This window comes from Natrix helvetica, assembly GCF_964273705.1.
Source record: "Natrix helvetica genome assembly, chromosome: 9".
Taxonomy (NCBI): domain Eukaryota; kingdom Metazoa; phylum Chordata; class Lepidosauria; order Squamata; family Natricidae; genus Natrix; species Natrix helvetica.
This window is the reverse complement of record NC_138560.1, coordinates 5865403-5888288: the sequence shown is the minus strand read 5'-3', so window position 1 is coordinate 5888288 and position 22886 is coordinate 5865403. Positions and strand designations below refer to the sequence as shown.

The following is a 22886-nucleotide window of genomic DNA, read 5'->3' as shown; positions in this document are numbered from 1 at the left end:
TTATAGAGAAGATTCCTGCAAGTCCCTTAGACTGCAAGGCGATCAAACTGGTCAGTCCTAGAGGAAATCAACCATGGCTGCTCTTTAGAAGGCCAGATCCTAAAGAGGAAACTCAAATCCTTTGGCCACCTAATGAGAAGGAAGGACTCACTGGAGAAGAGCCTAATGCTGGGAAAGATTGAGGGCAAAAGAAGAATGGGACGACAGAGAATGAGATGACTGGATGGAGTCACCAAAGCAGTCTGCATGAGCTTAAATGGACTCCAGAGGATGGTAGAGGACAGGAAGGCATGAAGGAACGTTGTCCATTAGGTCACGATGGGTCGGACACGACTTTGTAACTAACAACAACAACAACCATTTCCAATAGTCAAGAGGACACTTTGCTAAACCAACAAAGGGTAGGGAGAATGAGAAAATGTATTTGTAAGAAAAAAGAGAGGAGTGAAAATGTGGTGTCAGAGAGATTGGAGAAAGACCACTAGACCTCATGGATTAAAAGAACTTGAAATTTTTATTTGCAATTCTGGAGATCATCAAAACTTTGGCCTTTTTATCAAGCACAGAGGAGGAATCAGTGACTTCACAAGAGGCTCTGGACGAAGAGGACTCCAGCAAGGGACGAAAAAATGAGGCCTGAGGAAGAAATCACACCCCACACGCCCTTGTCGGTGCAAGTTGCATTCACGCTCAGCCTATATATCTTCCCTCCAAATGGCACCAGGTTGTTCTGTTGCAAGCTGCAGGCGTTCGGGGTGGCACAGCCCTGGATGGCGAAGGATTGATTCGGAGAGTTCTCTGCAACGAGAGAAATAAGCAGAGCTACATTTGTGCAAACACGGGGATCACTTTTGCATGGGGAATTGTGGAATCGGATCTGGTTCACACATGCAAGTTCAACTCTGGAGTATTTGTCTTGCATGTGAGAATCAAACAACACAGAACTTCCTAAGTAGATTCTTTTATTTTACCCTACAGCAGGGGGGGGGGGACTATGGCCCTTTTACAGATTAACAGAGTTGGAAGGGACCTTGTTAGTCATCTAGTCCAAGCCCCCACCCAAGCAGGAGACCCTACACCATTTCTGACAAATGACAGTCCAATCTCTTCTTGAAAGCCTCCAGGGATGAAGCTCGAAGGCAACTTCTGTTCCATGGGTTGATGGTTCTCACTGTCAGAAAGTTCCTCCTTATTTCTAGGTTGAATCTCTTCCTGATCAGTTTCCATCCATTATTCCTTGCCTGGCCTCGGGTGCTTTGGAGAATAGCTTGACCCCCTGCTTTTTGTGGCAGCCCCTCAAATATTGGAAGACTGCTCTCTTGTCTCCCCTGGTCCTTCTCTTCTCTAGACTAGCCCGGTTCCTGCAACCATTCTTCATATGTTTTAGCCTCTAGTCCCCCTAATCATCCTGATTGCTCTTCTCTGCACACTTTCTAGAGTTTCAACATCTCTTTTATAGCGTGGTGAACAAAATCGGTTGCAATCATCTAAGTCTGGTCTGACTAAGGCTTTGTAGAGCGGTATTAGTACCTCACGAGCTTGATTGTATCCCTCTGTTAATGCAACTTAGGATTCCGTTATAGACCTTAACTCCCAGAATTCCTGAGCCAACCATGCTTTAAGGATCATGGTTAGGGGTGGAACTCGGGTGTTTCCGCCCTCCCGGAGGCTCGAGGAAAGCCTCCGGAGCCTGGGGAGGGTGAAAAATGAGCCTACCGGAAGTAGCGGAAGTCCAGAAACGGACCTGTTTCTGGCCTCTGGAGGGCCTCAGGAATTCGGGGGAAGGCAACCCCCCCCCCTCCTGCCATGGTGCAGGAAGCTGACTAGGCCACGCCTCCACGGCCACACCCACCCAGCAACCAGGCAGAGAATCGGTGGCTAAACTTTTTAAATCCCACCCCTGATTGTGATGTGGTTTTAGCCAGTATATTGGGAAAGGGGTGGATGGATGATGAAATAATTGAAGAAATACCGATAGAGTCTCCTGCGAGCGTAATGCATTTCTGCTCAGTTCCCGTGCAGGCAATGTAATTTTTGACTTCACACGTCTTCTGATTGTAGCTTTCACAGGCTGGGCAACTCACCCCGTTTTCCAACGTACCAACTGGGGGAACTGTAAAGCAAGATAGATTTCATCTTAGCATTCAAGTGGGAAGGACTATCAAGGGATCTCTTGGGGGTACATTCAATGTCAAAAAAATCAGGACTGCTGCCATGATCACACAGCACTCTTAGTTTTGATCTTGTGGCCAGCTACTGTTTTGAATCTTTTGATACTACCAATACTACCCTTAGGCAACATGAGGCATCCTGTACCACTAAATCAACTTAGTGGTACAGTCACCGCCCCGAGTCCCTGCGGGGAGAGAGGGCGGTATATAAATTTAATAAACTCAAACTCAAACTATTGGCTACAAAAATATAGCTCTTCCCTTACACTTATCGTATTTTAACCAGTTTTCCATTGTCTTGTAAATATTTTTTTTTTTAAATGAAGATCCATTCAACTCTGAATAGGCTGCTTTGAATGGGCGTTGGCTCGTTCCATTCTAAATTTCTCCCTTTTCTGTCCCAGTTTAAACAATCAGCAGAATTTCTAACAGATATGCACTAGGCCTCTGGGTCAAGAGCCAGGGAAGAGTTGTCCTCCTTAGAAGTTGGACACAAAAAGTGTTGCATTGTGCAGTTAAAAAGGATAGTTCCTCTGTCCTCATTGTCTTAAGGCCCCTCTATCTTTGGGAGCAGTTCCTGTGCTTCTGATTTAAGGCTGTAATGACAAGAATCTAGACAAATCCAGGATAGAGCATCAAGTCATCATTTTCTTCAACAATCCATTGTCCCTAAGATAGAGGTAAATACTTAGTCAGGAATGAGCCAATAGAATAGAATAGAATAGAATAGAATAGAATAGAATAGAATAGAATAGAATAGAATACTAGACTTTTGATTTGCTTGGAAGCTGTGTAACACAGAAATCTTTATCGTTTCTGATGTTTATTTTTCCCTGTAGAACCATGATGGCGAATCTATGGCACGGGTGCCCAAAGTGGTCATGTCGCTTGGCATGGGCAGTGTTGCCCATTCCCCTTCTGGGTTTCTGGTGCACATGCGCGTGACGATCAGCTGGCCTTTGAGCGTGCGGCATTGCTAGAAACTGAAGAGCTGGTCTTCCATTTTCTGGCATGAGCATGTGCGCCAGCCAACTGATTGTCGGGGAGCATTTGCGCCAGTAACCGGAAGACTAGCTGGGCGGAGTGCATGCATGTGCCGGAAACTGAAAGTTCATTTTCCCGCGAGTGCATGCCCCCTGGGAAGCTCCTCCTTCAGGTTGCCCGCCAGATGACCTTGTGTATGCACTCGGTGCGGAAAAAGTTAGCCATCACTGCTATAGAAAGTCAGTGATTGTGTGGCTTTAATAAGAACTTTTGGTCTGTTCCAGATATTAATTTAGAGGCTTTCTAAAATTGATTTCTGTTTCTCGAGAAGCTCTGCATTTTTCCCCTCCTTGCCAATGTATATTTTAAATAGGATTACATAAAGGAATAACATTCTTATGTTATAGTTTCCTCCTTTAAACAAAAAAAGTCCAGGAAATACCCACCATTTAGATTTAACTCTTCATTGCACTGAGGTGTTGAGCAGCAGGCCATATTGCTTTGGATGTGACGTCCAGCAGCTGTGGTCAAGGTGAAGGCCAGAGGTCTACAATCCTGTGGGTCAATGCATCCTTGGTATGATCCACTGGGTTTGACACTTCCACCTGGGAAGAATGAATGAAAAACAGGTAGAGAAGAACAGAGCTATCCCATTAGCTTTGATAAAAGAGCACCTCAGCTCTTCTTAGCTGAAGATTCTACTGAGTATTATCCATTTATTTGAGTTTTATCCTTACTTTATTACTTTATAACTCAGGGCGGTGAGCATACAATACATACTCCTTCCTTCTTCTATTTTCCCCACAAAAACAACCCTGTGAGTTGGGCAAAACAAGGGCGATGGGCCCAAAGTCTACTAGCGGACTTTCATGCCTTAATCAGGATTAGAATTCACCATCTGCTGGCGACTGGCCCAAAGTTGCCCAACCAGCTTTCATGACTAAGACGGGACTAGAACTCACTGTCTCCTGGTGATTGGCCCAAAGTCACCCAACCAGCTTTCATGCCTAAGACGGGACTAGAACTCACAGTCTCCTGGTGATTAGCCCAAAGTTCTCCGACCAATTTTCATGCTTAAGGCAGAGCTAGTACTTACAGACTCCCAGTTTCCAGGCCAGCACCTTAACTACTGCACCTTAACCACTATGCTTGGTGTCCAAATAGATCCGACACTCTTACCCAATGTATTGACTTCTGCCAAAGTAACGCATGCAGGACCTGTGCAATTAGCTCCACATTTGGGGCTTCCAAAAGGACATGAAGCACAGGTTCCATTTACCATTCCTGCAGAGAGAGAGAGAGAGAGAGAGAGAGAGAGAGAGAGAGAGAGAGAGAGAGAGAGAGAGAGAGAGAGTTATTTTGGGGCGGGGGGAATGCGATGCTTCTCATCTCCAGACCCAAGCAGGCCTTTGATCTTTGGACCCCGGAAAGTTTTCAAGAAGAGATTGGACTGCCATTTGTCATAAATGGTGTAGGGTCTCTTGCTTGGGCAGGGGGAGTTGGACTACATGACCTACAAGGTCCCTTCCAATTCTCTGAATCTGCTAATCTGTTAAATTGGAAATGTCCACTCAAGAAGGCAGCTCTGAAAAACTTCCACACTAATTTTTGTTTCCTTCTTCCTCTCCTGGTGTTTGCCTACATTATGAGGTGCTGGTTCTACAGCAAGGAAAAGAACAGCACAGATAATCCTCTACTTATGACCCAGAGTTGGGTTGCTCCCGGTTCGGTTTGGTTCGGCTGAAACAGTAGTGGAATTCAGGCCTGGTTCGCAGAACCGGCAGAGACCCAGGCCTGCCACGCCCTCAACCAGTTTCCCTTGCCACTGTTGGGCCACCGCCATTTTGATTTTTAGTGACTGCGCATGCGCAGTTCACTGTAAATTGTTCTGTGCATGCGCGAAGAACAATTTACACTGACCAGCGCATGGGCACGACAGTAAAACCAGCAGCAATCCACCCCTGTTACGAACCCAATTAGAACCAGAATTTCCACTGCTAAGCAAGCCGGTTATTTAACAAATTGTGGCCGTTTCCCCCCCTCCCCCCTTTTAGCCACGGTTCTTAAACAAACCACTGCAGTTGTTAAGCGAATCACCGGGCCATTCAGTCAACCCAACAACCCCTATTGACCGCTTGTCGGAAGTCACCTTGGAAGGTCAAAAATGGGGATCGCTGGGAAGCAGCAACGTTCACAAATACATGCACCCAAAATTTGATCGTGTGACTGGAGGGAGGCTGGGGCAGCCGTAGGTGCTGTTATGGCCCGCCAGCAGTCAGCAGAGCTGGCAGCAGATTCGGACAGTGAGGAGGTTGGGGAGGAAGATGGGCCAGTCGTGGAGTCTGGGGAAGGTTTTGATGAGGGCTCTGTGTCGGGGGCAGAGAGGGGGCCATGGCCGTCTGACAGTTATCAGCTGCCTTCAGAGTTGGAGATCAGTGGGGCAGACGAAGAGCTGGAGCCTGTTCCCAGGGTGCGCATGTGCAGAGTTGCCAGATGAAGGGAACAGCTGAAGAACAGGAGCTGACCTGGGAGTGAAGGTGGATGATGAATGGCCCCTCCCAGAGGAAATAAAAGAGGAGCGAAAAGGGAGTGGAGTTTGCAGGAGGCAATTAGTTCGCTTAATTGGTTTGTGACTCTCCGAGACTCCTTGCCAAGTTTTGCAGATATTGGCCTGGCAGCTCTCCAAGCCAGAGAAGGTCTGTGACCGTAAATCCTCCCTTGAAAGACTTTGCTGGATGTAAGGTCAGGACAAGGAGTTTGCTTCATGCTCTTAGGAAGCCTCAGTCAGAACAGGTGCAAGGACTGGATGTATAAATCACATTTCTTTTAGTGCCTTTGAAACTTCGAATGATCCCTAAACAAAGGGCGTAAGCTAGAATTGCATTTACTTAAGGCCTATAATCCATTTGTAACCTTCTGCCGAGGAATTCACACGCCTAGCACAAACCCAAAAATTCAGGATTGGAAGGACTCACCGTGGGCCCAAGGGAGGAGAATAAAAATAAGGCAGAGGACGAAATCTCCCTTCATGATTTCTTGGGGTGAAGAACAAACAGAACTGAATTCAGCAGCCGTTCCACGGGGAGATGCTTTCTGTTGCATGAAGAAACACATATTTTATCCATTGGTTTCAAAACAAGCCTTTCATCTTACAAAGCCATACGGTTTTGCTTTGTGTTGGTTTTACAACGAAGACGTGCAAAAGGAGTGATAACTAAGTCATCCTTGAATTAAAACTGTGACCTCTAAAATGTGCCACAGGATTTCACAATCCCCGGGAGAATAAAAGTCGGGGTTGGCAATGGGCAGATGAGCGCTATTGTATGATTGGATGATGTATTTATTTCTAAAATTTATTCTCTGCCTGCCTTGCCACATGGTAAATAATTTCTGGTTCAATCATTTCTGGTTAGCGCAAAATGTCGAAGTGAGCTTCCCGGTTTTAAAGAGTCCAATTGTGAGTGCTGAGGTCAAAGAACTTTCAATAAAGAAGGGTGGGGAATTTCCACATATTTTAAATAAGTTGTCTGTCCATTCTTTCTCCAAGTCTTTCCCAGCCTCTTGAAAAAAATAGCATTACATTTTCAATTGTTCGGCTAGAAGTATGCAAACCCATTGAATTCACTTTGTGCTCTCTTCCCTCATTTATTTAGCCCTGGACCAGTTCAGGTTTGAAAATCCCACACGAGTAAATTTAGAAACCTATCTCTAACCATTCAGAAATCCACCAACAAAATAATTTGGCAGCTTTTGAAGTAACGCTACTCTGGATGTGGAAAATAGAAACATGGAGAGAAAAGTAATAATACAAGAGAGTGGATGTCCACCCTCTCTGCTCAAAAAGAGAGAAATTCATCACAACTTACCTACAGATCTGAGACCCGGCAGACGCGATCCGTTCAAATCCAACCCCTCTCTTTTCCCTTTTTATAGACCCGATGATGGATTTGCGTAGGGAAATTATTCATTAGCTTATAACATGCCAAATTAGTTCCTTATAGCATTCAAATGTGATTCAACTTTGCCACTTCCAAACAAAGCAATGATTCTCAAAAATGAAAGGAAATATACGTGTCTCAAGATAACGTTGAAGGATTCATTCTGGGTTGGTCACCAGGACGAGAGGTTTCCTTTTCCAAGCTTTTGGACTCGTACTGGAGCCTCTCACACATTCTGGTGAGAGAGAAGTTCTCTGAGAATGGGCTTCAGCACATGTCCAAAACCTCAGCAAACTAAGCCTCTCGTCCCAGTAACTGACCCGGATTGGATTCTTGCAAAACAATAGTTGCTGCTTTGTAGAAGTATTCTGGGGTTGTGATGTAGAAAGTAGAGTGATGGTGTTTGGGGAAAGCAACTCTGTACCTTTCTCCAAGTGAAGAGGAACTAAAGAGCCTCTCGATGCGGATGAAGAAGAAGAGTGCAAAAGTTGGCTTGAAACTCAACATTACGAAAACTAAGATCGTGGCATCCGGCCCTTTCAATTTCTGGCAAATAGATGGGGAAGAAAGGGAGGTAGTGACAGATTTTGTTTTCCTGGGCTCCAAGATCACCGCTGATGGGGACTACAGCCAAGCAATTAAAAGACAATTGCTCTTGGGGAGGAAAGCTACGACAAATCTAGACAGCATATTGAAAAACAGAGGCATCACCTGGCCAACAAAAGTGTGCATAGTCAAGGCTATGGTTTTCCCAGTTGCAATGGATGGCTGTGAAGGTTGGACCATAAGAAAGGCACCAAAGAATGGAGGCCTTTGAACTCTGGTGCTGGAGAAGACTCCTGCAAGTCCCTTGGATTGCAAAGCCATCAAACTGGTCAGGCCTAGAGGAGATCAACCCTGATTGCTCATGAGAAGACCAGATCCTGAAGAGGAAACTCAAATACTTCGGCCACTTGATGAGAAGGAAGGATTCCATGGAGAAGAGCTTCATGCTGGGAAACATGGAGGGCAAAAGAAGAAGGGGGCGGCAGAGAATGAGGTGGCTGGATGGAGTCACCGAAGCAGTCAGCGTGAGCTTAAATGGACTCCAGAGGATGGTAGAGGACAGGAAGGCCTGGAGGAATGTTGTCCATGGGCTTGCGATGGGTAGGACATGACTTCTCAACTAACAACAAACTTCATGGCCATCCAAGTTCACACAAAGTTTGGAACTAGGCTGAAATGAGATTGTGATCCAGCCTGTTACAAACCCAACTATCATCTTAGCATGGGCCAAGATTCACCCAGACCATTACTGAAACTTGAAAACTAACAAAACACAGTTCTTGCTAAGGTAGTCTGATTATAGATACAAAAAATCCCACCCATATTCCAGCAGAAGACTAACAATGGCAGCCCTGAGCATCTATCTATAGAAGTATATACATCTCCAAGTTCCAATTTTACCTCTGAGCAAGCTTATGAAGTGAGACTACTGATCCCGTCTATTGCAATTTTGCTATTATACAGGAAGTTCTTGACTTAACAACCATAACTGACCTCACAATTGCCGCTGCTAACTGAGACAGTTGCTGAGTGAATTTTGCCTCATTTTATGGCCTTTCTTGCCACAGTTGTTAAGTGAATCACATATTAAGTTAGCAACAGCTTCCCCAGTGATTTCCCTTGCCAGACGTTCGCAAAAGATGATCATATGACCATGGGACACTGAAACCAACATCAATACATGCCAAATACCAAGCATCTGAATTTTGAGGATGTGACCAAGGGGATGCTGCAATGGTCGTAAGTGTGAAAAACAGTCACGTCACTTTTTTTCCAGTGGCGATATAATTTCAAAAGGCCATTAACTTTAAGTCAAGAAATACCTGCAATGAATGTTCCTCACCTCAGAGTTTGTATCTGATACTGGGTTCTCCTAGATTTTCCAGCATAAACCAGGTCAAGTCTTTAAGAAGATGTTGGATAGCCATCTGTCTGAAACGGTATAGGGTTTCCTGCCTAGGCAGGGGGTTGGACTAGAAGGCCTCCAAGGTCCCTTCCAACTCTACTATTGTATTGTATTGTACAAGCAGAATATTGAATAGAATAACAGAGTTGGAAGGGACTTTGGAGGTCTTCTAGTCCAACCCCCTGCTCAGGCAGGAAAACCGCCCTAGAGCATTTCAGATAAATAGTTATCCAATCTCTTCTTAAATACTTCCAGTGTTGGAGAATTCACAACTTCTGGAGGCAAGTGGCTCTACCGGTTCATTAGAAATTTCTTTGAGCTTGTTTGGTGATTCTAGCAGGGGAGAGCAGTTATTGTATACCCTTGACCGAAGATTGGTACACGGTTGAGAATTGTACCGATTTGAAACTGCTATAAGAAGGAATGGGAAGTTCCACTGTGTTGTGTAAGTGTAGTTTATGTCTAAGTTTTGTTTGTGTGTATTGTGTGTGTGTGAAAATAAAAGAAAGAAAAAAAAGAAATATTATTTCTTTGAGTGCTGCATGTCCTGTGAATTTGATTTTGGCAATTCGAGTTCCTTTAGAGCTTGGTGAATCTCTGAAGGGTGAAAAGTTCTGATGACTTCCCCAGGAAGGAAATCAAGGCCTCCTCACCTGCTCTTTCCAACTTGTAGCTAGAAGTGAGGTCATCTTAAAGAAGGCCACATGCACAACTTTTGTCGGTTTCCCTGCTTGTTGAGGTTCCTACGTGTGCTTTCGTCACGTGTGATGCTTTCACACAGCTATGTATTTAAAAATCCTGCAATATAGAGACAGGGCTTATTTGGACATTCCAAATTCTAACTTCTTTCTCCCCCAACGGAATGTTAGATAAAGCTCATTCTTTGCCCCAGAAAGATTGAGAAGTCCTCTGCAACATATGGGAAGTACTGTTGTTACACCCTGATACGTGACATAAAAAGCAGTTATAAATAATCTTACACGCCCAAATGGAACAGAAACTTGGCAGTCATGAATTACTACTCTTGATGTATTGATAATATTTTTATTAGCCACGAGATTAATCTCAGGTTTCTTTTTTCCAACCCTTGTAATCACATTTTTAGCTATTCAGGATATGGAGGACAGGTTACAGGAAAAATGTGCCTATCTCACCCATCTGTGATTTCCCAGGGGAATTTGGACAGCCACTGTTGACAAGCAAGACTTGGATTACATCAGAGGTTGACCAACTCCTTCTAAAAATCCAGGTGAGTCTTGTGTTTTCTTTATTTTAGTCTCTGGACATGCACAAGGAATACATTGTCTGTTCATCCAAAGGTTAGAAAGGTACAGTTTGGTTATTTGAAAACTATCAGGAGCAGGGTTTCTCAGCCTTGGTAACTCTAACACAGGGGTGTCAAACTCGGTTTCATTGAGGGCCGCATCAGGGTTGTGTTTGACCTCGAAGGGGCCAGGAGGGTGTGGCCAGCATGACATCATTTGTGTTGGGGGGGAGAGAGAGAGAGAGAGAGAGAGAGAGAGAGAGAGAGAGAGAGAGAGAGAGAGAGAGAGAGAGAGAGAGAGAGAGAGAGAGAGAGAGAGAGAGATGATAGATGATAGATAGATAGATAGATAGATAGATAGATGATAGATAGATAGATAGATAGATAGATAGATAGATAGATAGATAGATAGATAGATAGATAGATAGATAGATAGATAGATAGATAGATAGATAGATATCGGTCTTATGGTCTTATGGAAGGAGGGAGGCCATCTGGATAGCAATTTGTCCAACTTTTTCCAAGCAGAGTAAGCCAATCCCTCATTTTTATGAATCCTTCCTGAAGTTTCAGATGCATGGGCACATTTGTTTCTGCCCCACCTGTTCGCAGGTTAATGATTAAGCTACCTTCAGCCATATGTCCTTTATTCAACAGCTGAATGTGGTAAACGGGCCAACGCCTTCCAAAAAACCAACCAACCCGGACAATGGAAATCGGACAATCACAACCACAAGGTTATGAGAAACTGGGAAGGAATTTATATTCCTTTTCAAAGTAGGACGGAGACATTTTCAACAACAAACATGACCGGATCTTGGATTCTCTCTCTCTCTCTCTCTCTCTCTCTTTGTGTGTGTGTGTGTGTTGGTCAGAATGGGAACTGCAATGCATTAAAAAAAAAGGAACAGGGCTTGGTTTGCATAATTGCAGTTAATATATTGACTTATTATGCATTCCCCTGCAGATCTCTAAACCCCACTCCGGAAATAAGGGGGGAAAGGCCCAAAACTATATTTGATTTCATTTCCAAATGATCTGGATGGAATATTAGTGGTATGGCCCTTCTGTCATGCATTTGATGAATTCCCTCTTCTGTCTTAATAAAACTTTCTGTTTGGTAACAATTTTCTAAGGAATTTGAAGGACATATTCAAAAGCTATTCATGTGCCTCTCCATAAGCAGATACATTTTCCCCATACATTTCCTTAACTCCAATCTATTCTTCCTGTTGCTTATGAAGGGAATAATTTTTTTGCTTACTTTATTCGAGGGGTTTCTCAAACCACTGGATGAGGGCAAGCTTTCATTCCCAGTTTTTGGGTTGAAATTTTAGGAAGGAACCCTGCCAGCATTATACCCCAATGGTGAATTCATCCAAAATCAGAATTCCTAAAACATTTTTTTCTGCGGTTCCTCCAAAGTAAGACAATTGGCGGCATTCCGATATCATTTGAGGCCCCTTTAATGCTCCTCCTGAATGAATAGCTTCCTTTTGGTTAGAAATAACATTCTTAAACTTCTTTGAAGATCCAGTTTTAATCTTGGTTTGACTTGATTGATCGATGACTGCTAGGGATAATTCCATGTTATGTACTGGAGAAAAAACAGAAAATCTAGTCTGCCATCTAGTGAAGGCTGAAGGGAACAATACATTTTATTTTTACCGGAAGCTTTGGAATATTCATTTATATGTATATTTTTGTTAATTACAAAAGTGCACTAAAATGAGATACATGTAGTCTCAACTTACAACCATTCGTTTAGTGTCCATTTCAAAATACAACGGCGCTGAGAAAAGGGACTTATGCTCGGTTTTCACACTTATGACCGTTGCCACTTACCCATAATCACATAATCAAAATTTGGGCAGGTAGCCACTGGCATATATTTACGACAATTGCACAGTTCCTGGGTCAGGTGATCCCAGTTTGTAACCTTCCCAACAGGTTTCCAACAAGCCAAGTCAACGGGGGAAGCCAGTTTCATTTAATGACCACAAGATTCACTTAACAACTGCAGTGATTGGTTTAAAGAACTGTGCAAAAATCATAAAGCGGGACAAAGTCACTTAACAATCGTCTTGCAGAAATTGTTGTAATCCGGGACTACCTGCACTGAAATATGTTCAAGACTGCAATCATTTTTTCCCCTGATTGTCGTAACCTTTCATGTTTTATAGGCACATTCAGCCTTCCCTGAGAAATTCTTCCCTCATCAGCCCACATTAGAAAAACTCCTGAATTCAGAAATTTAAACATTTGCATTTGAACATAAAGAGTACATCAAAACATGTGGTCTGCAAATATGCACACTTCATTAACAGTTGCGGTGGCCTAAAGGCAGAGCTTTTGCCTCACAATCAGGAAGTTGTGGGTTCCATCCTAGGTAGAGGCAGATGTTGGACTAAATGACCTGCAAAGGTCCCTTTCAACTCTGTTAATCTGTTACTTCTCTGTTACTTTAACTTCCACAATTACTCCACGGTGATTTGCTTTTAAGCCATTCGTGGCAAATAGCCATTGTGTGAATGTCTTCCTCAAAGACGCAGTAGGGGCGCGGTAGCTCAGGGGCTAAGACGCTGAGCTTGTCGATCAGAAAGGTCGGCAGTTCGGTGGTTTGAATCCCTAGTGCCGTATAACGGAGTGAGCTCCTGTGACTTGTCCCAGCTTCTGCCAACCTAGCAGTTCGAAAGCAGGTAAAAACGCAAGTAGAAAAATAGGAACCACCTTTGGTGGGAAGGTAACAGCGTTCCGTGCACCTTCGGCATTTAGTCATGCCGGCCACATGACTCCGGAGACGTCTTTGGACAGCGCTGGCTTTTGGGCTTTAAAAAGGAGATGGGCACCGCTCCCTAGAGTCGGAAACGACTAGCTCATATGTGCGAGGGGAAACTTTACCTTCCTCAAAGGATGGCTTGCTTGTTTCAGAACTCCGGCATGGATGGTTTTTATTACCGTTCTACTGAAAGAAGGCAAGGAAGTAAGGATCATAAGCATGGTCTATAAATGTATGTATAAAATAAATGAATGACCCACTGAGACATCAAGAGATTCCAGAGCATTTATCACTTCAAAGGGTTGCCGCTATATAAAGATTCCAAGAACCAATTTATTCTATGAAAAATAGTAAACCGCCTCCCAATAATCAAATCTGCTACATCTAAAGAAACACAAAGAATCTTCCCAGTTATGTAGAGTCACCATCTGAAGACTTATCTCAATAACCTTTGGGGGTGGGGAGAGAGAAGGGTTCTCTTCACAGGATAGGCCAGTGTTGGCAAACCTTTTGGGCATCAAGTGCTGAAATGGGAGCCCACTCGTGTGCACAGGAGAGCACCAGAATCAGGAAGAGCAGCTCCCTGGTGCGCATGCCCAGGGCCACAGTAAACTGGAAGAGCAGTTCCATGCACATGCTACTCAGCTGAGTTTCTGGTTCCCGGCAGCATGCGCAGTAAAGACTACCTAGCTGGCACACATGCGTGCGCCAGAAACCAGAATCTCAGCTTCCTGGTGCACGCATGGGTGACAGGGAGCTGTTTTTGACAACCAGCTGGCAGGCGTGCATGTGCGTGCCACAACCCGGAAGAGCAACAGGTGGACTGCCGGTGTGCCTGGAGAGATGGTTCTGAGTGCGACTTCCGGCACGCATGCCACAGGTTCGCCATCACAGGGATAGGCAGGCAGCAACCCTGGCTAAGTTCTCCTGGCCAGTTTGATCGATTGGAGAAAACAAGAAGCCATACTAATGCAGAAAAGAGAAGGAAAAACAACAACAACACACATTTGTCCATCTCCAAGCAATTTTGGCTGGTGTTCTTGATCGTCTTCATTCACAGGTGAAGCCCAGCGAAGGACAGCTAAAGGAGCTCTGAACTGCTGTCTCCAAGCCATACGCTCTTTCCAAGACCCTCTGCGCATCTTCGGCAAAACTATCCAGAGCTGTGTGCAGCAAATAATAGGCAGCCACGAACGAGACGGCCCCTGCTACCAAGTTGTTGAAAAAGGGGAATTGGATCCTCAGCGCCTTGGCCGCCACCTGCCCGCAGATTGCAGACTGCCGCAAAACCGTATGGACAGCATCCTCGGAAAGGCGCCCCGCGAATTTTGAACGCACTTGGTTTTTCAACTCGTAAGAGGGCTTGGAGACCGTGGTGGCCAAGGCCTCCAAAGAAGCATCATCCAAGCCAAAATGCTGCTGGTAGTTCTTGAGCGTCTTCATGAGGATGGGGACACTGAGGAAGAACGGTTGGCTGGGCAGGGCTGAAATGAAACACGCCAACAGCGCCTTCTTCCAGATGTGCCGTCGCAGCGAACTCTTCTTCTTCTGCACAGCTGCGGCGGTGACGGACGGGAAGGAAAGCAGCAGGGTGTGTCTCTTGTGCCCCTGCAGCTCTTCAGCCAGAGTGTCCTTTAAGCGGTGGAAGTCAAATCTATGCAAATGGAAGCTGGAGATCAAGAAGACCTTGGGGTTCTCCAAACCTTCCCGCTTGAGCTGGCGGGAACAGTCCGACTCTATTTCCTGCAGCACTTGAGCTTCCTGGAACGAGCTTGGCCTTCGCTGTTGGGTAGCCCACAGGTCCTGGTCTACCTTGGAACGGACGAAGTAGAAGCGTTTGCCCATGGCAGCCACAGCCCGAGCCAGCTCAGCATGATTCTCTCGGAAACGCTCAGACGTTACGATGATGAAGAAATCGTATCTCTCAAATCTCACCTGCTGCAGATATTTTTTGGCTTGGAAGGAAGGAGTACCAATGCCTGGCAGGTCCCAAAGCCGGACATGGGGCAGATGAGGGTGAAGATAAGGGGTGGGCGAAACCGTAGTCTCAACCACACCGGTTTTGGCCGCACCGAGGTCATCGTCACTGATTCCCAACAGGGCGTTGATGAAGGTGGACTTGCCAGCCCCACCTTCGCCCGTCACCGCGATGTCCAGCGTGGTGGTTTCTAGAGAATCCAGGAGTGACTGGACTTGAGAGGACACCTCCAGGACGACTTTCGACTGGATGACAGAAGCCATCTCTCTGAGGTCCACCTTCTGGATGTCCATGGCAGAAGCACAGCTGTAGAAGAAAATAGGGAAATTAAGTTGCTTTCTGTACAAGCTATTTTAAACAAAACAACAACTCCCTTGTGGTTCCTATTTGGGATAGGCAGGGATGGGCTGCTGGGGGTTTGCAGGGGTTCCGGAGAACCTCTAGCTAAGATTCCCTGCAGTTCGGAGAACCCCCAAATCCCACTCCTGGCTGGCCATGCCCACCCCACCCCACCCTCCCCCTTCCAGGATCTTCACGTGGCCCATTTTGGATGCAGGTAAGTGCAGGGCACGTGTGGAGGATCGAGGAGAGTGAAAAATGGGCCTACTGGAAGTTCAGGAAAAGGGCTTGTTTCCAGCCTCCAGAGGGCTTCCGGAGCCTGGGGAGGCTGTTTTCGCCCTCCCGGAGGCTTGAGGAACCCAGGGACAGCAAAAATGCCTCCCCCACCCCCCCGTGGTGCAGGAAGCCAACTAGGCCACATTTGCCACGGCCACGGCCACCCAGCAACTGGGCAGAGAACCCCTTGCTAAAAAATTTGAAGCCCACCCCTGGGATAGAGTCGGGAGGGCGCTGAGCATTTACTAGCCAGATGCCCTTCCTGACACCTACATGTTGTTCACAGCAATTTTTTCTTTCTTTCTTTGCTACCTAGGATTGAACTCTCAACCTTCTGAGTGGGAGGAGAGCATCTTCACCACTAGGTGAATGGAAATCTCTTCTTTCTATACACGCAATATGTTTGCCAAATGTAGAATAGGCAACAGCTCCCTCTGCCAGGCAGCTTTAAGTCACGGACTGCTGATTTGAAAGCACGTCTCTACGCCTTACAAATAAATTGTTGCAAAACTCAATTTAACTCTTTTAAAAAACATCTCTTCCTAACACAACCCTATGATCCTAACGTCCGCACTGCATCAGAGTGCATTTCTGCTCATCAAACTTTTGTTTTTCTTCCAGTCCTGCATATTTCTGCCCATTTTTTCTCTAAGTTTTGGTTCAGATTCCACCAGTTCTTAAACCCACAGACATTCTCCTCCTACGGCTACTCAGTTTAGAATCCACAGTCTCGTTCACAGGGCACACCCATGGTCTCCATAACATAGCAACAACAGAAGGAAGTCGTTGTGCTATTTTTTTTTTCTACGCTGAAAGAACAACCCAAACCACGAAGCACCGGTGCACAAAAAATGCGAGTCCCAGCAAAAGAACATGGTGCACACGACAATTTGAAAAACACGAACTGAAAATCAGCTGCAGCAAATCATCGGCAACCATCTCTGCACTCATCCACTACAGCCCACCATGTCCTGCCCCAGAAAGCACATACAGTGGGGCAAAAAAGTATTTAGTCAACCACCAATTGTGCAAGTTCTCCCACTTAAAAAGATGAGAGAGGCCTGTAATTGGCATCATAGGTAGACCTCAACTGTGAGAGACAAAATGTAAAAAAAAAAAAGACCCAGCAGAGCTGGCTGGGGAATTCTGGGAGTTGAAGTCCACAAGTCTTAAAGTTCCCAAGTTTGGACACCCCTGTTTTAGGAATATAACTTTGTTGCTTATCACTATTGTATTTAGGTGGACAGTTTAGGCACCAGAAACAAATTCCTTGTGTGTTCTAAGCAATAAAGAATTCTATACTATTCTATATATAATGCAAAGTCTACAAAAAAGCAAGCAAGCTCAGAGAGCCCCCTTGTGAGTCCCCCTTTTTCGGTGTCTCTATCACTCTGAAACCGTCATTAAACGAACGGTTGTTAAGCGGAGGGCTAACCTGTTGCCGACTCGACGGCGACTTACTGCACCAGCAGGGAGGATCCGAGCCCCGGCAATCGCCTCGCAAAGGATCCTTCCAACCGGCTTTCGGTTGTGAAGGAGATGCCCGCGATCTTTCGGGGCACCTCGGTCTCCAGCAGTCGGAAAGTCCCAGGCTTTCTGGATCGAAGGGGATTTCTTCCCTGCCGTGAAACGGAGATGGAAATGGGCGGCCCTTAGCTCGGATGGAAGGGAATAGAAAGAGAAACTGCTGGTCCCCGAAGAAGGCGGAGCCGCTGCCGGGGCGGAAAAGGGGAGTTGCTTTCCGCTTTCCCCAAAGGCGCAACGTTGCACGGCATCCTAAACGGAGTCAAGTTGGGGTTAAATCTGGAGGGGCTCCGTTTCTTCCTCTTTGGGGGGGAGGGGGTTGCAGACCAGTTCGAAAACTCGCGAAGTGTTGGTTTTATTCGATTCGGGTCGATCTCCCCTTTTGGCAAAGGCGATGCGCGCTTTTAAAGGATCCACGCACCAGGTGAGAGAACATTGCAAACGCCGCGCTGGCTTCCAAGGTTGCTGCCCCACCCCCCAAAAATCTGCTTTTTCTAACTGTCTATGGTGATCCTCCCCTTCCCGGCCCCTAAAAAATCTCCTTATTCTAACTATCCATGCAGATTCTCCCCCCAAAAACATGCTTATTCCGTCTATGTAGATTCTCCCCCCAAAAATCTGTTTATTCTATGGAGATCCCCCCCCCCAAATAAAAAAAATCTGCTTATTCTGTCTATGGAGATTTCCTTCCCCCGTCCCGAAAAATCTGCTTATTCAAACTGTCTATGGAGATTCTTCCCCCCGAAATCTGCTTATTCTAATTGTCTATGACAATGCTTCTCAACCTTGGCGACTTTAAGTCCTGTAGACTTCAACTCCCAGAACCCCCAGCCAGCATAGCTGACTGGGGAATTCTGGAAGTTGAAGTCCACAGGACTTAAAGTCGCCAAGATTCAGAAACACTGATCTATGGAGATTCTCCCCCCCCCCAAAATCTAATTATTCTGTCTATGGAAATTTCCCCTCCCCCCCAAAAAAAATCTCCCTCTCTGTATTTCTACATGCTTTTATTGCATATTAAGAGTCCGCTATCTTCACGGTTGAAAAGGCTGCAGGCTGCTCCCCTTTTTCCCCTATAGGAGGCTTGTGAGGAAGGCTGGGCTAAGAAATTCCCCTGGAGAATGGCTGTGATTGAAGTTTCCTTGACATTTGGGGTTTTTAGGGTTATGAATCCTTCCCCAAGACTTGCACCCCTGCGGATATGGGGTCTTCCAGGAGAAGCAGCTTAAATGAAGAAGGGGGGAACGCGCTGCCCTCCCCCCCCCAAAAAAAACACCTTTTTTTTTTTTAACAATTTTTTGGAAATCCTTTTTGAAGCCTCTTCTTTCTTTCCCCCCTTGCTCATTCATTTGCATGCAGGATCGGCGCTCCCGTTGTTACGTCTTCAGACACGGGTTATTGACACGCGTGCACACGTGATGCCGAAGCCGACGAATGCATTTCAGCGCCACGCTCGGGTGAATCTCCGGGGATCATCATTCGCAAGGTAACCAAACTTCCCTACCCACCACCACACCGCCCCTGGCAAGGCAGCAATCAGCGAACCCAAGTTCAAACGTCGTGGGAATGCGGCTGTTTGGGTTTGCACGTGAAAAGGGCTGCTTTGGAACCCCGTTCCTCCCTTCCCCGCAACTTGACTGGCTTCGAGACGGGAGGCGGCGAAGAGGAGGGCGCGATATTATTTCGGAATTGAACGTAACCTCTTTTCATTATAACTCAAATGAACTCGGAGGGCGCCAGGTTGAAGAAGCTCGGCCCAGCCCTGCGGCCCAAAGAGCCTGCCCCCTTTCTGTCTCTATGGTAACGTAGTTGCGCTACAAAGCAACTCACGCAAAAACGAAGGGGCGGGGCGAGCAGCCTCTCCTGACGCTGCGTGGGTGAAGCCTACTCGGGAACGTTCGTTGGGAGGCGGGACGCTAACTCGGGCTCCTATTGGCTGGCCCGCGGGGAGCGACAGATCAACAGGCCTTAGCTTGTTCCCAGCGGCTGATGCTAGGCGAGCATCTCAATATAGCGCGTGCGACGCTGCACATCGGTGCAAAAGTGAGTTGTTATTCCCAAGTGAGCGTGCAACGGGGTTGCAACTTTAAATTGTACCAGACTGGTGGTCCATAGAGTAAAATTCTTTATTGGCCAAGTGTGAGTGGCCACACAAGCATAGGCTCTCAGTGTACATAAAAGAAAAAAAAATACATTCATCAAGAATCATAAGATACAACACTTAGTGATAGCCATAGGTTACTAATAAGCAATCAAACCATACTAGGAAACAAATAAAACAATGCAAATTGTAAAGATGCAAGCAACATGGCTATAGTCATAAGTGGGAAGAGATAAGTAATAGGAAGGAAGAGAAGAATAATAGTAATACAGTCTTAGTAAATAATTTGACAGTGTTGTGGGGATTAATTGTTAAGAAGAGTGATAGCATTTGGGGGGAAACTCTCCTTGAGTCTAGTTGTTCTGGTGTGCAGTGCCCTATAGCGTCGTTTTGAGGATAGGAGTTGAAACAATTTACGTCCAGGATGTGAGGGGTCTGTAGATATTTTCATGGCCCTCTTTTTGACTCGTGCAGCATACAGGTCCTGAATGGAAGGCAGGTTGGTAGCAAATTGCTTTTTCTGCCATTCTAATTATCCTCTGAAGTCTGTGTCTTCTTGTTGGGTTGCAAAGCCAAATCAGACAGTTATGGAGGTGCAGATGACGGACTCAATCCTTCCTCTGTAGAACAGAATCAGCAGCTCCTTGGGCAGTTTGAGCTTCCTGAGTTGGTACAGAGAGAACATTCTTTGTTCTGCTGTTTTGATGATGTTCTTGAGGTTAGGTGTCCATTTTAGATCTTGAGATATGATAGAACCTAGAAACCTGAAGGTCTCTACTGTTGCAACTGTTTTGTCTAGTATTGTAAGAGGTGGTAGCATAGGAGGGTTCAAAAATAGACTGGCAGAAGTGTTAAAAACTGAGGGCCACACAGGATGGGCTTTGTAATACTCGCAAGCACCACCCAAGAGTTGCAATTGGGAGGGTAGGGGGGCATATATTTTAGCACACTTCATTGAACTTGTCATAAAGAAAACTTCCCACCTAAAGAACTGCAAAAGCCCCTATTACAATCTAAAAGTGACATCTGCGACAGGCTCGGCTTATTTAAAGTTTCAGAACTGTGTTTGGGTGCAAAGGGACTCTGGACTGATGACACATTTGATCCCTCTCTCAGGCTCAGCCTGACCATCCCCTACGTCATGGTCACGGGCCGTCTCAATGAATCACCACAAACAGAAGCGAGGACGTAATTCTGTCAGGCTGATGTGATCTCTTGCTTAGCAACTGTGTCACTTAGTGATGAAGTTGCCAGTCCCAATTGTGGACCTTAAGTAAGGACGATATGAATTCTTACTTGCTTTATCTCCTTCCTCCCCTAGATCCAGGGATGACAACTCTCTGATTATAAGCCACGGTGGCGCAGTGGTTAGAGCGCAGTACTGCAGGCTACTTCTGCTGACTGCCGGCTGCCTGCAATTTGGCAGTTCGAATCTCACCCACTCTGGTAAAATGACCCAGATTGTTGGGGGCAATCGGCTGACTCTGTAAACCGCTTAGAGGGCTGTAAAGCACCATGAAGAGGCATATAAGTCTAAGTGCTCTTGCTTGCTATTGCAGGCTAACTCTGCCCACTGCCAGAAGTTTGATCCTGACTGGGCTCAAGGTTGACTCAGCCTTCTATCCTTCTGAGGTGCATAAAATGAGGAGCCAGATTGTTGGGGGGAATAGGGTGACTCTGTAAACCGCTTAGAGAGGGCTGTAAAGTGGTATATAAGTAAGTCTAAGTGCTATTACTATAGACAAGAAAGCTTTCGCCGCTTTTAAAAAAAACAAGAGGGAATCTCTCCAGGGAGCTATAAAGTTTTCCCAGCCGAGATCAGCTTCCACAGGCTAAAAAGGTCGAGAGGGGTTAATTGAGGACACTGGACTTCACCGGCCATTTTCTAAACGGCCAGCATCTTTGGGATGCTCTGTGCAATGCAGGCTTTAGGCGTTTAAACCCACAAGCAAGATTTGAGTAAAATCACATCCAGCAGGTCCAAAATGTTGCTTTTTGTAAACAGGAGGCCAGATCTGAGCCTTTTGCGGAAGAGGGGCTCGTGTGCCAAACCGGGGCCTCAGTTGGCCGGCTTCTCCAAAGAACAGCTGCCAATTTCGGCTGCTCCCTTTTTTTAGCAGTGTGAATGATGCAGTTTGGCCCTTGGAAGTTTCCATCCTTGGAACAAAAGCCAACAACTGTACAACAGGGGTGTCAAACTGGATTTCTTTGAGGCCCGGATCAGCATTGTAGTTCTCCTCCGTGGGCCGGCTATGGAAAGGGGGTGGGGGGTGGGAGACAGGACGGATGGCTCCTGCAGCCCCCTGCCAGCCAAAACAGGGCACGGGGTGTGTGTGTGCAGTCCCCCACGCCACACGCATGTGCAGTCCCCCACCCCCATGCTCACAAAATGCATGTGGCCTACCCCCGCATATGGTTTTGGCTGGCAAACTTCTGCAGGAGGCATCCAGGCCGAAAACAGGGCATGAGGGGGGCAGTGCACGACCCTCCGCACCCCACTGTGGCCAGTCGAAATGCTGCAGGAGGCCGTCCAGACTGAAAATGGGGCATGGGAGGGTGGCCCCCCACGTTTCATTTTGGCTGCCAGAAGCACCATGGGCCGTTCCTTTGCTATTTTCCATGCCGGCCCTATGGGCCAGATTTAAGCACCCGGGGGCCGGATTCGGCCCCTGGGCCTTGGGTTTGACACCCCTGCTGTAGAAAAATAGATATTGGGGGAGGGTGTAAATGGTAGAGGGGTCCCTGTGGATTTTGCTGCGCTGGTCGTTGCCGATGATTGGGGACGGTCCTCATCTCTGTTTCAAGGCCATCGAGTCAGCGCTATCCGAAGTCCGCTTGTCTTAACGTGGTCAAGTTTGAGAAGGATGATAGCAATAGCACTTATATGCCACTTTATAGTGCTTTACGGCCCTCTCTTAAGTGGATTAGAGTCAGCCTATCGCTTCCAACCATCTGGATCCTCATTTTGATGACCTCAGAAGGAAGGAAGATGGAGTTGAAGCAGAGTAAGGTCGCCGTACTTCTAACCACTGCACCACTACTCTGTAAAGCTGCTTAGAGAGGGCTGTAAAGCGGTATATAGGTCTAAGTGCTAGTGCTATTATAAGCGCCGCAGCGGTTAGAATGCAGTACTTCAGGCTAACTGCCCACTGCCAGCAGTTCGATCCTGACCTACTCAAGGTTTGACTCAGCCTTCCATCCTTCTGAAGCCCGTAAAATGGGGCCCAGATTACCGTCCATATGCTGACTCTTGTCAACCGCTTAGAGAGGGCTGTAAAGTGGTATATAAGTCTAAGTGCTAGTGGTTAGAATGCAGTACTGCAGGCTAACTCTGCCCACTGCCAGCAGTTCGATCCTGACCTACTCAAGCCTTCCATCCTTCTGAAGTCGGTAAAATGGGAGAGGGGGTGGGCAGATTGTCTGCTATATGCTGACACTGTCAACCACTTAAGAGAGGCTCTGCAAAGCGGGGTTCACCCACCTGCCCCCCCCCAAAAAAAAACCTTTGCAAAGGTAAACAGAGGCCAAGCAGCTGCCTCCTTTCTCCTGGGTCCGGGTACACGCTTCCCCTGTCCTCGACC

General features: G+C 46.4%; 2 protein-coding genes and 1 long non-coding RNA gene across 3 annotated transcripts in view; 1 reads left to right on the top strand and 2 right to left on the bottom strand.

Annotated features, from left to right (window-relative positions):
* The window catches only part of LOC309396831, a 155481-nt gene that overhangs the window by 88087 nt on the left and 44508 nt on the right, over positions 1–22886 (top strand). The window lies entirely within an intron of this gene.
* Positions 537–6832, bottom strand: LOC309396759 (phospholipase A2 inhibitor and Ly6/PLAUR domain-containing protein-like). Its single transcript, XM_081962166.1, has 5 exons — positions 6131–6832; positions 4335–4439; positions 3602–3760; positions 1973–2113; positions 537–798 (listed from the first exon to the last, which is right to left on the bottom strand). The coding sequence occupies exons 1-5, from the start codon at positions 6267–6269 to the stop codon at positions 584–586; spliced, it is 759 nt and encodes a 252-aa protein (XP_081818292.1). The 5' UTR covers positions 6270–6832; the 3' UTR covers positions 537–583.
* LOC309396804 (interferon-inducible GTPase 5-like) lies at positions 13359–17528 on the bottom strand. Its single transcript, XM_081962259.1, has 2 exons — positions 17116–17528; positions 13359–15371 (listed from the first exon to the last, which is right to left on the bottom strand). The coding sequence occupies exon 2, from the start codon at positions 15356–15358 to the stop codon at positions 14138–14140; it is 1221 nt and encodes a 406-aa protein (XP_081818385.1). The 5' UTR covers positions 15359–15371; positions 17116–17528; the 3' UTR covers positions 13359–14137.